General features: G+C 41.8%; 1 protein-coding gene across 1 annotated transcript; it reads right to left on the minus strand.

Annotated features, from left to right (window-relative positions):
• Positions 1-1742: 1742 nt before the first annotated feature.
• On the minus strand, positions 1743-13128 carry Nqo2 (N-ribosyldihydronicotinamide:quinone reductase 2). The gene is made up of 6 exons (XM_051194476.1): positions 13045-13128; positions 10296-10460; positions 7377-7507; positions 5948-6061; positions 4956-5057; positions 1743-2066 (listed from the first exon to the last, which is right to left on the minus strand). Exons 1-6 carry the CDS (start codon positions 13049-13051, stop codon positions 1890-1892), a joined length of 696 nt encoding a protein of 231 aa, XP_051050433.1. The 5' UTR covers positions 13052-13128; the 3' UTR covers positions 1743-1889.
• Positions 13129-13462: the final 334 nt, after the last annotated feature.

Genomic DNA, 13462 nt, shown 5'->3' on the forward strand with positions numbered 1-13462 from the left:
CTAACCAGAGTTCAGTCTCTGAACACAATGGAAGGACAGAACTGACTCCTGAAAGTTGTCCTCTCAGTCCCTTGTACTCACTCCCCTAAAAAATACCCTTAAAAAAATTAGACAGCTGAGAAGGGGAGGTAGGCAAAGTCCCACCCCTAACCAAGAAGCTATTTGTAAATGATGCCTTCTGGGAAAGGAGAAATCAGTTTTCTTCAGTGGAGTGTCACTGGATCTATCAACCACAGTCGAGGGCAGCTGCCATGCCCAGGAGTAGCTGACCAACATAAAACTGACTCTAGTTTTTATTTTGGTGGACTCTTTGCTATGCTTTTGTTTTGATACTTTGTGTCTTACTAGATTTTGTCACATGAGGCTGTGTGGCAAGGGAGGTGGGGAGGAATATGATCAATATGTTGTAAAAATTTTTAAATAAAAAACTAGAAAAAAAGTGGTCTTGAAAACAGGAGAGGGGAAAAAATGGTTCTGAGAAACCAGAATTTGAAAACCAAGGTCCAGAGTAAGTATTTTATGAGAAAGACTTACAAGACAAAGAAAGACCCATCTGGAAAACCATCTGATGACAGCAAAAAAGATGAAGAAAATGCAGATGAAAAGGGTCTGGAGCTGGCATGATGGCTCAGCCAAACCTAGTGACTTGAATTTGGCCTCTGGACCATGCTAAAAGGAAAAAACTAATTTCTGCAGTTTGTCCCTTGATTTCTGTATTAATTAAGGTTTCTAGTACTATTGACAAAATATCGTGACCAAAGCAACTTATAAAAGAAGGCATTTGATTGGGTTTATGGTTTCAGAACAGCTGAAAGTTCACATCTTGATCCACAAGTGAGAGGCAAAGGGGCACACTGGGGATGGTGCTAGCATGCCCCCAGAGACACACTGCATCCACCAAGGCCATACCTTGTAATCTTTTTCAGACAGTTCCACCTATGGGGGATCCAATAGTCAAATAAGAGCCTATGGGGCCATCTCATTCAAATCACTACCACTTACACACACACACACACACACACACACACACACACACACACACACACACACCACTGCGGCATGTGTGTGTGCACACAATAAATGTTTTTAAAAAATGAATAAGGGTCTGATGTTTCTGCTGAAGACGATAGTGGTGAAAAGGATTATAAAGAAGCTGAAAATAGAAGTCATTTGAAGGTAAGAATTCTAACAGGAAATTTAGTGAAGAATCTGATGAGGGGGATGTGGGTGGTGTTGATAATGCTAAGGAAGAAAGGCCCTGGCTGCTAGCAAAAGTTTTGTCCTCAGTAATTATGACATGAAGGGTTGGAGATGTCTCCATATACTGTGCCTATTTTTCAGGGTCATTATTCAGTGTTATCCATATAACACTATGTGAACAGGTAGAATGCTATCAAAGGCTTTGATGTATGGAATGATTAAAGAAATCCTCACTTAATAATAAAACATTATAATAACTCTCTAATCAAAAAAAGAAACAAGTAAATTAAAATTTAGAAAAAAACAAGATATAAATGGGTTCATATTTCCTATGGAAAAAACAAGTTAAACAAAATGAAACAAAAAAAAAAAACAAAAAACAAAAACAAAAAAAATGAAACAACAAACAAACCCACCTCCATGTTCAGGAAACTATACTATGAAGGTTTAGAGTAGCAAAGGAAATTTTAGAGAAACATTTAAAAAATGAATGAATAATGACCAGGGAGAATGATTACAGTGCACCAAGCTGATTATTGAAACATCTGACGTAGTTGCATGAAACTGAAAACACTCACTGGTGGGCACTGTTAACTGCATCTCTGGATGCAGCCCCACCTTCTCTTTGCACATGCTTTAGGTCTCTCACGGTGCTGCTCGCTCCTTAGCTGTACTCTGAGCACAAAATGTTATTCTTGGAAGTACCAAGGGGGTGTGCAGTGGATAGGCTCTTCCTTCCAGATGCTCTTCAGCCGCTGGGCCCATGATGCCACCATCACTTTTCTTTCTTCTTCTGATGAAACATCAATACCAAAACTGATCTGCGGGGCAAGGACTTTAAACCCACAGAAGTGCAATATACCATGCTGAAGACAGAAAAGAAAGAACTGATCATAACCACACTCTTTATGTACACTCAGTTAAATCAGTAAAGGGGGGGGAATGATGTGAATAAGCCTTCAAAAATTATAAAACAAATGCTACAAAGTAACTGAAAACAACCCATCTCTGGATAGCTGCAGGATAGAGTGCTTCCTAAGTAGAAGGACCTGTCAGATCTTTACTAATGAGGCCATCACTAAACACTACACTTTTGATGGATTTGACAGTCTGCTACCTTTAGTGCTATGTACAGAGAGGTTATTTTAGGTATGATACACTGCTGTAGAAAGTTGTTGACCACACTTCTTAATCAAAACAAATTGTAAGCAGTATTTCTTGTATACCATTTACATACAACATTAATAAACTAATAGTAAACATTTTTTTTAATGTAAGGATCTATCTAGGCCATTAGGAAATAAATTACAAGTAATTCTTTCTGGAAGTGTACATTAAGTGAACTTTAAAATTTTTTATATTCCCTTCTACTATATGTTGTTATAAACTGGGGTAAAGTATGTATTTTTAAAACAAGAGTTAAGCTTAGTCGGTGGCATGTATGAGAATGGCTAGCCCTCAGAGAAGGAGATTCACAGCTTGTAATTGCCCTTAATGGAGCAGCACTAATCTACCAATTGTAATCATCTTTCAAAAAGAGCCTAGCTTCTTCCTAGAAATGTCACACTTGGTTTTCTGCATTAGGCTCTTCATAGCCTACACCCTTATTCAAGTGTGCCCTATCAGGTGGAGTTAGAGGACAAAAAGCATGTTTTTACATTACTTTCTCCCAGATGGCATGATTTTATTTACTAGAAATCAGCTCTTAAAAATCCACTATTGGGAGCCAGAGAAATAGCTCAGCAGTTAAGAACATTTGTTTTCTTGCTGGTAACCAGAGTTTGGTTACTAGCACCCACATGGTAGTTCACAACTATCTCTAACTCCAGCCCCAGAGGTTCAAATATTCTTTTCTGCCCTCTGTGGGCACTGCACATATGTGATGTACATACATGTATGCAGGTAAAACACTCAAATACATAAAAATAAATCTTTTTGGAAAGCAATTTATGGGGCTGGTAGGATGTGTCAGTGGCTAAGGGCACAGGCTGCCAAGCCTGATAACCTAAGTGTGATCCTCAGGACCCACATGGCAGAAGGTGAGAGCCAACTCCTGGACATTGTTCCCTGATCTCCATGTGGATGCAATGGCATAGACATGTTCTCCTCTGCTATAACAAAATAAGTAAATATTTAAAACATCAATTATCATCAGTAGGAGAACCCAGCAAATGGACTGGGTGATGAGAGAGAGAGAGAGAGAGAGAGAGAGAGAGAGAGAGGGAGGGAGGGAGGGAGGGAGGGAGGGAGGGAGGGAGGGAGGGAGGGACAGTAGCCTTCATAAATACACAACTTTTAGATGACTGAATGTAAAATGGTAACAGTGGGCTAGGGAGACTCTCAGATGGTTAAATGCTTGCAGTACAAGGATAAGGTCCTGAGTTCTGAACCCTAGCAATCATAAAAAAGCTGGGTTTGGCAACATGGCTCTGTAACCCCAGTATATGTGGAAGGAAGGGCAAAGATAGGCAGACCCCAGGGCTCACTGATCCTGTCTAGCCAAATCAGGAAGCACCAGAATCAGTGAGAGATGTGATCTCAAAAAAGAAACAAAAAGGTAGAAAGTGATCGAGGATGATACTTAAATTGACCTGTAGCATTCATACATGCATGCATGGGCAAGGACATCCACACACACACACACATATACACATCTATAACACACATAAGAGCAAACAACAAAGGCGAGAGCAAGAAGTGAACTTAATAATACGTTATTTATGTAAAGGAAACTCTTACTGTTTTCAAAAGATACAACAGAATAATTTTACCAACAGAGAGCTGACAAATCAGTTAAAAAATTCCAACATCTCAGCAGAAATGTGGAGTAATAAATGTAAACCCAGAAAGAAGAGGAACAATTCCTAATTCTTATTTATTGTTTTGAGACAAGGACTCCTATACCTCAAGGAAGCTTCAAACTTGTTGTGTAGCTGAAGATGACCTTGAACTTCTGTTCCTCCTACCTCCACCTCCCAAGTGGTAATTATGGGTATGCACTACTACAACTAGCTTATAGAGAGCTGGAGCTCAAACTCAAGGCTTTGTGTACACTCAGCACTTACTCTACCACAGACTTATTCCTGCATCTTCTATCCATAATGTCTACATTCACAAAAGCAATCACTCCAGCTATTAAGTACAAGCCTTCTTGGAGCCTAAACACGTATCCCTCCTCACCAAATGCAAATGCACATCCATTTGACTCCAGAGGTCTCCTAAGAGTCTTTGCTCTGAAGTCTGCCTCTTGTTCTCTTTCCCTCACTGAGGAGTTCCATGCACATGGACATCTTAGCCTGCTGGAACTCACTCTGTCATTGCTTTTCCCTTCAATGGATGGCTATTCTTTAGCCACTCATCTGTCCAGGGTGTCCAGAGGTCTCAAGTGAAGGCCACAAGGTCTGTAGCACCTCTAACCAAGGCTAAGGGCGGTACTAGGTGAGGGCTCTCCAGGCTATGGTGTCTCTCATCACTCATACCCACATACTTGGTGCCACCTCAGGACTATCACAATCCCAAAAAACATACAGCAGACTAATCAGGCTTGGCTTAACTTTAGGTCAAGCATTATCAAAAGTTGTATGTCTTTCCTCTTAGCCAACCTTTAAACTGCTACCAATTAAAAAAAGTAAAATGAAGATAAAATGTTATTATTTTCTTTATCTTGTTGGGAGTCAAATGGAGTGCCAAGCTTTCAAGGTGTATGTGTGTAAGGTGCAGGAGGGTCCAGTGCAAATCAGAGAAGGTCTGTTTACCTGGAGCGGCCATAGGAGGTACCGGAAATCTCCACTGACTCCCGTTTTTGTGTACATCTCGGCTGTACCTCCAGTGGTTAAGGAAAGGAGGGCCAATTTACCCTGTAGGCAGGGGAGAAAGTAAACGCATCATGTTGCTACCAGAAGAACAAACAGTGCTCCTCTGATGTTGTACAGTGGTTTATGATGGTCAGGAGGGAGTCAGAAGTCAGGTTCCATCCAGGATAGACAAATGTAAGACCTCCACATCCCACAGGTCTATCTAAAAGTGCCAGCTAATGCCCTATCAGGGATGGGGACAGAGCAGTCAGCAAAGGGACAAGTGAATATCAAACTTCTAACACGTAAGACTTCTGGAGGGAACTAGGTTTCACAGACGTGAGAAACAAGTTACTTACCACAGGGCTGATAGGAAGATGAGTGAAGCTCACACAGGACGACCATACAATGAAGGTCAGTATCTTGGCTACTTGATTCATTTCCCTTATATACATTTAATTTTTGAAGCTTTTAGAATTTAAAGTTCTCCCAGTAAGACATTTACAGATAATATGCATGGTACCTACCAGGTTTCATAACCCCTCTCCTAAAATATAGGAGGTGTATGATTATCCCCTAACCAGGGTGGGCACATGGGGCCCTAAAGTGTAAACTAGCATAAGACCAGCCAGACCATCAGAGAGTCAGTGCCTTGAGTCTGGGGCTGAAAGTGGTACTGTCCATATCATTACCCATTTCACTCTTGCCCAGGACCTAGCCCCATATTTCCTTTGCCTATGTGTAGGCTAGTGTAGATGCATATCCGCCACTATAAAAAAAAAGCTCTATAAATTAAAAAAGGATGCACTTAATCATCTATAAAGTGTGCTGTGCATACATTAAGTGTTTAATGAATATCTACTTATGCAAACTATAAATATAAGTTGGTAAATGCTCTCACCTTCCCTCCCACTGGAAGGATCTGTAGTGATCCTTATCTGCAGAGAACATACCTTGAGCAAACCGGAGTCATAAAAGCCTGGGATGTCGAAGGCAAACCCTTGGCACAGTACCCTATCCATCCAGCCTTTTAGGATTGCCGGCACGCTGAACCAGTATAGTGGAAACTGGGGATGAAACAAGCAGAAACAAACTATTCTCTGTCTCAGGATTCATACTTTAGTCCCACTGACCTCTCCTCCCAGGGCACCCAGCAGGCAAAGGTAACCTGTTGGGGCACAACATGGGCACAGTGGGGTGAAGGGTAGAGCTGACTATGGTTCAGTTGCTATTCTGCTGATTGCCTCCTGATGGCAGTTCCTCCTGCTAGCCACAGAGTAGGCAGTGGTGCTGCTGAGTAGTTTTATGTCAACTCAACACAAGTTAAAATCATCTGAGAGGAGGGAATCCAATTTTAAAAGTGCCTCCATAAGATCATGCTACAGGCAAGCCTGTAGGGCTCTTTCTTAATTAGTGATTGATGTGGGAGGGCTCAGACCATTGTGGGTGGTGCCACCCCTGGGCTGGTGGTCCTGGGTTCTGTAAGAAAGCAGGCTGAGCAAGCCAGGAAGCAATACTCCACGCTCCCTGCATCATCTCCTGCCTCCAAATTCTCACCCTGTTTGAGTTCCTGCCTGCCTGCCTTCTGTGGTCGATTAAGAATGTGGATGTGTAAGCCTTCTTTCCCCCTTCCTTTCCCTTCCCTTCCCATCCCTTCCCCTTCCTTCCTTCCCCTCCCTTTCCCTCCCCTCCCCTCCCCTGTCCCTTTCCCTCCCCTTTCTTTCCCTTCTGTTCCCAACTTGGCTTTTGGTCATGGTGTTGCATCACAGCAGTAGTAACCTAAACTAAAATAGGAAGTAAAAACAGAGACTTTGGGTCAGTGAAGTCCTTGCAGGATAGAAATCTGGGGCAAGTGGAACACTCCAAAAGTGTTGCCATGGTTATTCTTGCTCAGAGGACTCAAGTGAGTAGGGTCCTTGTAGCATGAATAATAAAAGCCCAGAGGCAGATACTGGGGTTAAAGCTGAAAATCAGAGAAGCAAAGCAGCCAGCCACCTTTACCAGTGCTCAGATGAAAGGGGTGATTGATCCTGTCCTCAGACTGCTCCTGTCTGCATCGCTCCTCAGATTGCCTCAGACTGCACTGAGCTCGTATCTCCTCCTGCCTTATATTCCTCTCTAGTGCTGGGGTTGAAAGTGCTGAGATCGCACATTCTTGATTCATATTGACTTGGGGAATCATGAATTTGAGTAACATTGACCATAAGGATCTCTATCAAAGTAGAGAAGTATTCTAACTAGAGTTGTAAGTAGGAAAGGTATTTCAAGTAACCATGTACATGTGCTAAAAACAAACAAACCAATAAACTCTAGTTCCCCGTGTAATGTTCAAGCGTTTGTTCATAGGATGAATCTAGTCATTAATCTGAGGAAAAAACAAACCTGAAATATCACTAGGTCAGCCTCTTGCACCTTTTTCTGCTCCTCAAGTATGTCACGGGTCAGAGCTGTCTTCTTGTAGGCTTCATAGGCTTCTATCCCATATCTGAAGACTTCAGGATTAGAGAGGGCACCTAGGAAGGAAGAAGTCAATTTCTCAGTCCAGGTTTTCCCAGCCTTCCAAAAACCGCTATGTGGTCTGGCCTCACAAAAACATTGGGGACTTGCTGTGACCTGACCAGAAGGTCAGCCTTGAGACCAGGCTAAGGACAGAGAAGGCTGAGAGAACCACACTGAGGGAGTGCTCCCAATCTGCCAGGAGCTGTGCTCTGCACTACTCAATTTTCATGTCTTCCTAACAACCATGATTTAGTAGAGAAAAGGCCAAGACTTGTGAGAAGCTAAGTACTTAGTGTCATATGAGTCCTAAGTAGCAGAAGTGGCCCTGTAGGTAGAGTGGCCTAAGACTCAGATGTGACTCCACTGCATAGTATCAAGACTAGAGGGTGTAAACTCAAGACCTCTGAGAAGAATCTCAATGGAAATTGGGTCAGTTCCTTCAGTGTTTTCATAACTGAAAAAGTTGAACATTTTTTTGCATTCTATTTTTCTGTGTTTTGCAGGGTTCTTTAGACTGTAACTACTATAGAGAAGGGGCTAGGATGCATTGGAGAGGTTATCAGATGGGATGTGGCCACCACATTACATGCAGCCCAAATCTACCTAGTATTCTTTTGCACTTACAGTATTCCTTCGGTATCCAAGGGACCTGGTTCTGACATTTCCTGCACATAATAAAGTTGGTAGGTGGATATAAAATGGCATAGTATTTGTTTGCACTTTTAATCTTGTCATCTAAATTTTGGCATGAAATGTGGATTAGTTTATTAGCTTAAAAATTATTACTCCTTACCCTATTTTCTTAGTCCCTGTGCTGCCACTTATTAGGAGAAAATAGTACTGGCTTTGCACATGCTTACCAAGCATTTGACTAATGTGATATATCCCCAGCCTGAATTGATATATTAAAAAAAGGTGGGGGGAAGATGTCTCACTGGCTGAGAGCACTTGGTTCTCTTGAAGAGGATCCGGATTTGGTTTTTAGAACCCACATAAGACAGGTCATAACTTCCTGTAACTCCAGTTCCAGGAGTTCTGATACCCTGTTCCAGCCTCCTTAGGCATCTGCATGCATGTGGTATACATATAGGCAATCAAGAAAACACACATACACATAAATATAAAAAGAGAAAGCTCATGATGAAAATTACAGACTGTATCTGGAGGTATATTCTACACAATTCCAAGTGCATAGACAATGAGCACCTTCAAATTTGGTGTATTAGATACTGGAAAAAAGGAGGTGAAATTATTATCAGCAGATAGTTGTTCATATGTCTGGAGAGCCCCATATAATCAATTAAAGCATTACTAACAAGAAAGTTAGAGCTGGGGAATGGGGCATGCACCCTTGACCCTAGCACTCAGGAGGCAGAGGCAGGTGGATCTCTGAGTTCAAGACCAGCCTGGTTTACAGAGTAAGTTCCAGGACAGCCAGGGCTGCTACACGCTACACAGAGAAACCCTTTCTCAAAACGAACAAACAAAAGAAGTGGGGGGGGGGGAGAAAAACTAAGTAGGGTTAACACACCTACACACCTATCAAAATCCATCTGATAAAACATCTCAATAAACCTAGGGGAGGCGGGAGGGAATGCAGAGCAAGTGACAGCATCACAGAAGGTGAATTCTTCCTAAGTTCACCTTATACTTACTTAATGGAGTCTTGGCAAAAATATCATGAGATTTCTTTTTTGATCTGGAAAGCTGACTTAAAAGACTTTAGGGAAAGCTAAAGTAAAAACAATTACAACAACTAGGAAGAGACATTGATCTAGCTAAATTTTATATAGATAGGTAGGTAGACAGACAGACAGATACAGATAGATGGATATAGATATATATTATACTGTGTATTGACTCTCAGGAAATACTTCCCAGATTTTACCTCAGTGATGCTGTAGCTGACTATCAGCTGCCTTAGTACAGTGTTTTGAAAGAGAATGGTCACCATCAGCTCATATATTTGAATGTTTAGTCATCAGTTGGTAGACTGGGGAAGATTAAGAGATGTGGCCTTGTTGGAGGAAGTGTGTCATTGGGAATGGATTTTGAGATTTCAAAACCCCACAACAGATTCAGTGTCTCGCTCCCTGTCTACAAACTAGGATGTAGTTTGAGCTACTTCTCCAGCACCATGCCTGCCTCTAAATCCCTAATTTAAGACAATGCTCTATAGGCTTATGGAAAATGCTCAAACCCTAGGGAGCTATTTTCCCAGAACTAGTTTCCCTGTGCTCAGGTTTCCAGGTACTTAGAAGCCATTGCAGCAATGATACAAATGGATCCAGCTATTACCAGATAACTCTCTCTTCAAGTTGGTTGTGTTAAGTGTTCTGGGAGAGGTGAGAGGTGAGGAAGCTACTAATGTAACTCTCATAGCACAGATTATCTCTGAAAATACAGAAAACAGGGTTGGAGAGGTAGCAGTACTGCTTTTGTAAAGGACCCAGACCCAAGTCCTAGCACCACTGTCCAGAGACTCACAACTGCCTCTAACTCTAACTTCAGGGGATCCAATCCTCACTTCTGGCCTCTGCAGACAACCACATGCATATGCACCTACCCTCACATAGACACACCTACAATTACAACAGAGTAATCTTTCTTTTAAAAGAAACCTTGCTGTCTTGGGAGCAGAGGAATTGGGTTGCTAGGAGACAGGGATGACAGAGACTGGCACCAAATACTCTTTTGACCTGAGACTTGAGGTCATGGGGCAACAGTTAGATATTGTTGACAGTTTAAAAATTACAAAGCACAGAAAAATTTTAAGACAGATGACTTATCCCACAGACTTACCAGTGATATCATTTCTTGTGGCCCGTGGCTCAAAGTTCATGGCATATAAGTCAGACACAGTGACTGTACATCCCTGTTTGCTCAGTTCTTCAACTGCCACTTTCTTCAGGGACCCATTGAAGGACATGGGTTCTTGGTGTGCGTAGATGATGAGCACTTTCTTACCTGTGTCAAGGGAAGAGATTTTTTTGGAGAGCACATCTTTTGTCAAAATTCAGTGAAGATTAGGTTGAAAGTGATATATAGATACATTATTGCACTGAACCAAAGGAATCAGAAACCTTTTTAATGGGTAATAAAATAATAATATTTTGGTGCTATTACAGTGCACTGTAACTTGGGCTTACTAATACAAATTGAGTAGCTCCTGCTTTTTAAATTCTTGGGACCAGAAATGATTTGGAATTTGACTCTTTTTTCAGACTTTGAAATACTTGTATAGACTTTACAAACCAAACACCCCAAACTTTAAAATTCCAAGTTAAAAATGCTCAAGAACCTATCTTTCTGATTCTGGAGATTCGGTAATTATACCCTCAGAACTGTATCTTTGAATTGAAGGTAGTTAACCTTTACTCATAAATACAATGAGCTAAACCAAGCCCCCTTAGGAAATATACAACTAACATCTTTAAAACGCCTGCTCCAGTTTGCATAGCCTGTATGTTAAGTGTTAGCCTTTCTCTATAGCAGAGAATAAAACAAAAAGAAAAGGAATTAATCCTTGTGGCTACATCACCAGGGAGCAACAATGGCAAGACTGGTATATTCTACATTCCATCTCCCCCAGGTCCATGGACACCTGACCAATAAGATAGGATGGACTAGACCCTGGTCTCTTGGGGGAGACAGGGGAGATGTGTGGAAACTCTTTTGGTGGTGACACTGAGACAAGATTCTTAGAGCAGGCCATGAAGGCACTGTTCCTATCATGAATAAGCATGAAGACATGAATTTGGATCCTAGCACTCACCCAAAAAGCCAAGGGTATCAGCACATGTCGGCAGCCCTAGTACTTGGTGGGGGTAGAGATAAGAGAATAACGGGAGCTCACTGGCTAGCCAGTTTAGGTCAGGGTGCTGCAGATCCCATTGCAAACCCTGTATTTAAAAATAAGGTCTAGGGGGCTGGAGAGACAGTTCAGTGGCTGCTCTTCCAGAGAACCTAGGTTCAATTCTCAACACCCACATGGCTCACAACCATCTATAACTGTGCAAGACATGTATGTGGAATACAGACATATATGCAAATACTCATATACATAATAATTTTAAAAAATCAGGTGAATAAGTGGGGAAGATATCCAGTGTCAACCTTTGGCCTTGTCATGTTCCCACACATGTAAGTGCACCTACATATGCGCACGCACGTGCGTGTGCGTGTGCGTGTGTGTGCACACACGCACACACACACACCTCATGTATGTGCTGGTGCCTGTGAATGTGAGTACACTGTGTGCACATGTGTATAGAAGCCAGAAATCTGTATCAGATGTCTTCTTCAGTGGCCTTCTCCCTTATTTTTTGAGATAGTTTCTCATTGAACCGATTTGGCTAGACTGGCTGGATAAAGAGCTCCAGGATACCTCTATCTGCATGCTAGGGTTACGATGGGTGCTTCTGTGCCTGGCTTTTGTGTGGGTGCTAGGGATCTGAACTCAGGTCTCATATGTGTTTGGCAAACACTTTACTGACAATCTCTCTGGAACGAAGATGTTAAACTCTTGTTTAAGCTTGCTAGTCTAGGCTCCTGAATAGAAACGTTAGCTTGAAGCAAACGGTTTCAGGGCATTTATCTGAGTGTGAAGGTTGAATTCCATGTGTTGGATTAATTATTAGGTTTTCTTTCACTTTCTAATGTTCCAATGCTATAAAGGAACTGCACTTTGAGGGCTTGCCAAGAGAATGAGTATAAATGAAATGCCTACATCAGTGTTTGTCAATGAGGGGCAGTGTTACCAGTCACAGGCACAACTGTCAAAAGTGCAGATGTTTCTAACTGTCATCACTGGTGGTAGAAGGAGTGCTTCTGGCATCTAATGGGTACAGCCTAGAGACAGTGCTAAATATGCTATAGGTTGGCCCCCTACAACTACTGATCTAGTCTCCAACATCAGTAGTACCAAGGGCAGAAATTCCAAAGTGAGGTACAAAGGACAATATATAGCTAAGTAGTGATTTTCTGGTTTGTGTAAACAAATATTATAAAAGCAAAGGAAAAAAAACCCTAATCTACACTATAACATGTACAATGAAATAAACCTACATGTTTAAAGTGAGAGTATTATGTTATATATAAATGAGTTGTAAGATTATGTATATGTCCCTGATATATGCAGATACTGAAGCGCTGGAGGTGTGGCTCAGTGATAGAACACACAGTGCGGAATTTGGTCCCCAGTATTGCAAAAAGGAGGGGAAAGATACAGATGGAATCAAACCTCTGTCTAAAGCAGAAGCCCATTTTCTCAGCTCCCCCATTTTTGAGAACTTTTTGCCCCAGGGATGGTTTCTGGAAACAAAACAAAACAAAACAAAATAAAAATACAAAAGAGGATAGGCATGTGCCCCACGTTTTCTGGAGGAGGTTAAAATGAACAAAGTAAAAAATACAAAAGAAAATAATTACATGCTGTGATCCACGTCATCCAAGAAGCTTCACATATGCATCTGTGTTCCTTAAAAAAAATTTAATAACAAATAATACAATTTCTGGCTAAATGTCTGTCGCCCCTATAATAGGTCATTACCTGCCATGCTGGAGGAGATGGAGTCTCTGATTTGGTATAGTAGCCCAAAGTTTCAGGTGCTGTCACTCTTCTTGGTGACTGTAACACTCTGGAAGAAACAGTAAACCCAGGGGAGGAATGGAGGATAGAGGTGAGGTCAGGGTACTGGGTATAGGCCTCACAATGGCTGCTTCACAAACACATCTGAACAAAACCTTCTCAGAGGGCGAGGCAGCCTCTGGAGAAGTGGGCTTCGTGATATAAACCACACACAATGCCAAATCAGTGTTTTCCTGAAGGACTTGGGCTTTCCAGGCAGGTAGCTATCCAAGATTTCCTTTTTAGTTAGTGAAGCTGATAAGATGAAGGGTACTGGGGGACTCAAGGGGGTGTCACTGTGCATTACTAGGCCTTTTTCTCAACTATAAATAAGGCCACT

This window comes from Phodopus roborovskii, unplaced genomic scaffold (genome assembly GCF_943737965.1).
Source record: "Phodopus roborovskii unplaced genomic scaffold, PHOROB, whole genome shotgun sequence".
Taxonomy (NCBI): domain Eukaryota; kingdom Metazoa; phylum Chordata; class Mammalia; order Rodentia; family Cricetidae; genus Phodopus; species Phodopus roborovskii.

Bases quoted from the DNA above. Each gene is read 5' to 3' on its own strand.
- Nqo2 (XM_051194476.1), bottom strand. The intron at 6,062-7,376 runs GTTTGTTTTTTC...TTTCATCCCCAG, and splicing joins CTGACCTAGTGATATTTCAG to TTTCCACTATACTGGTTCAG. The intron at 2,067-4,955 runs GTAAACAGACCT...TTCTGTCTTCAG, and splicing joins ACCTCCTATGGCCGCTCCAG to CATGGTATATTGCACTTCTG.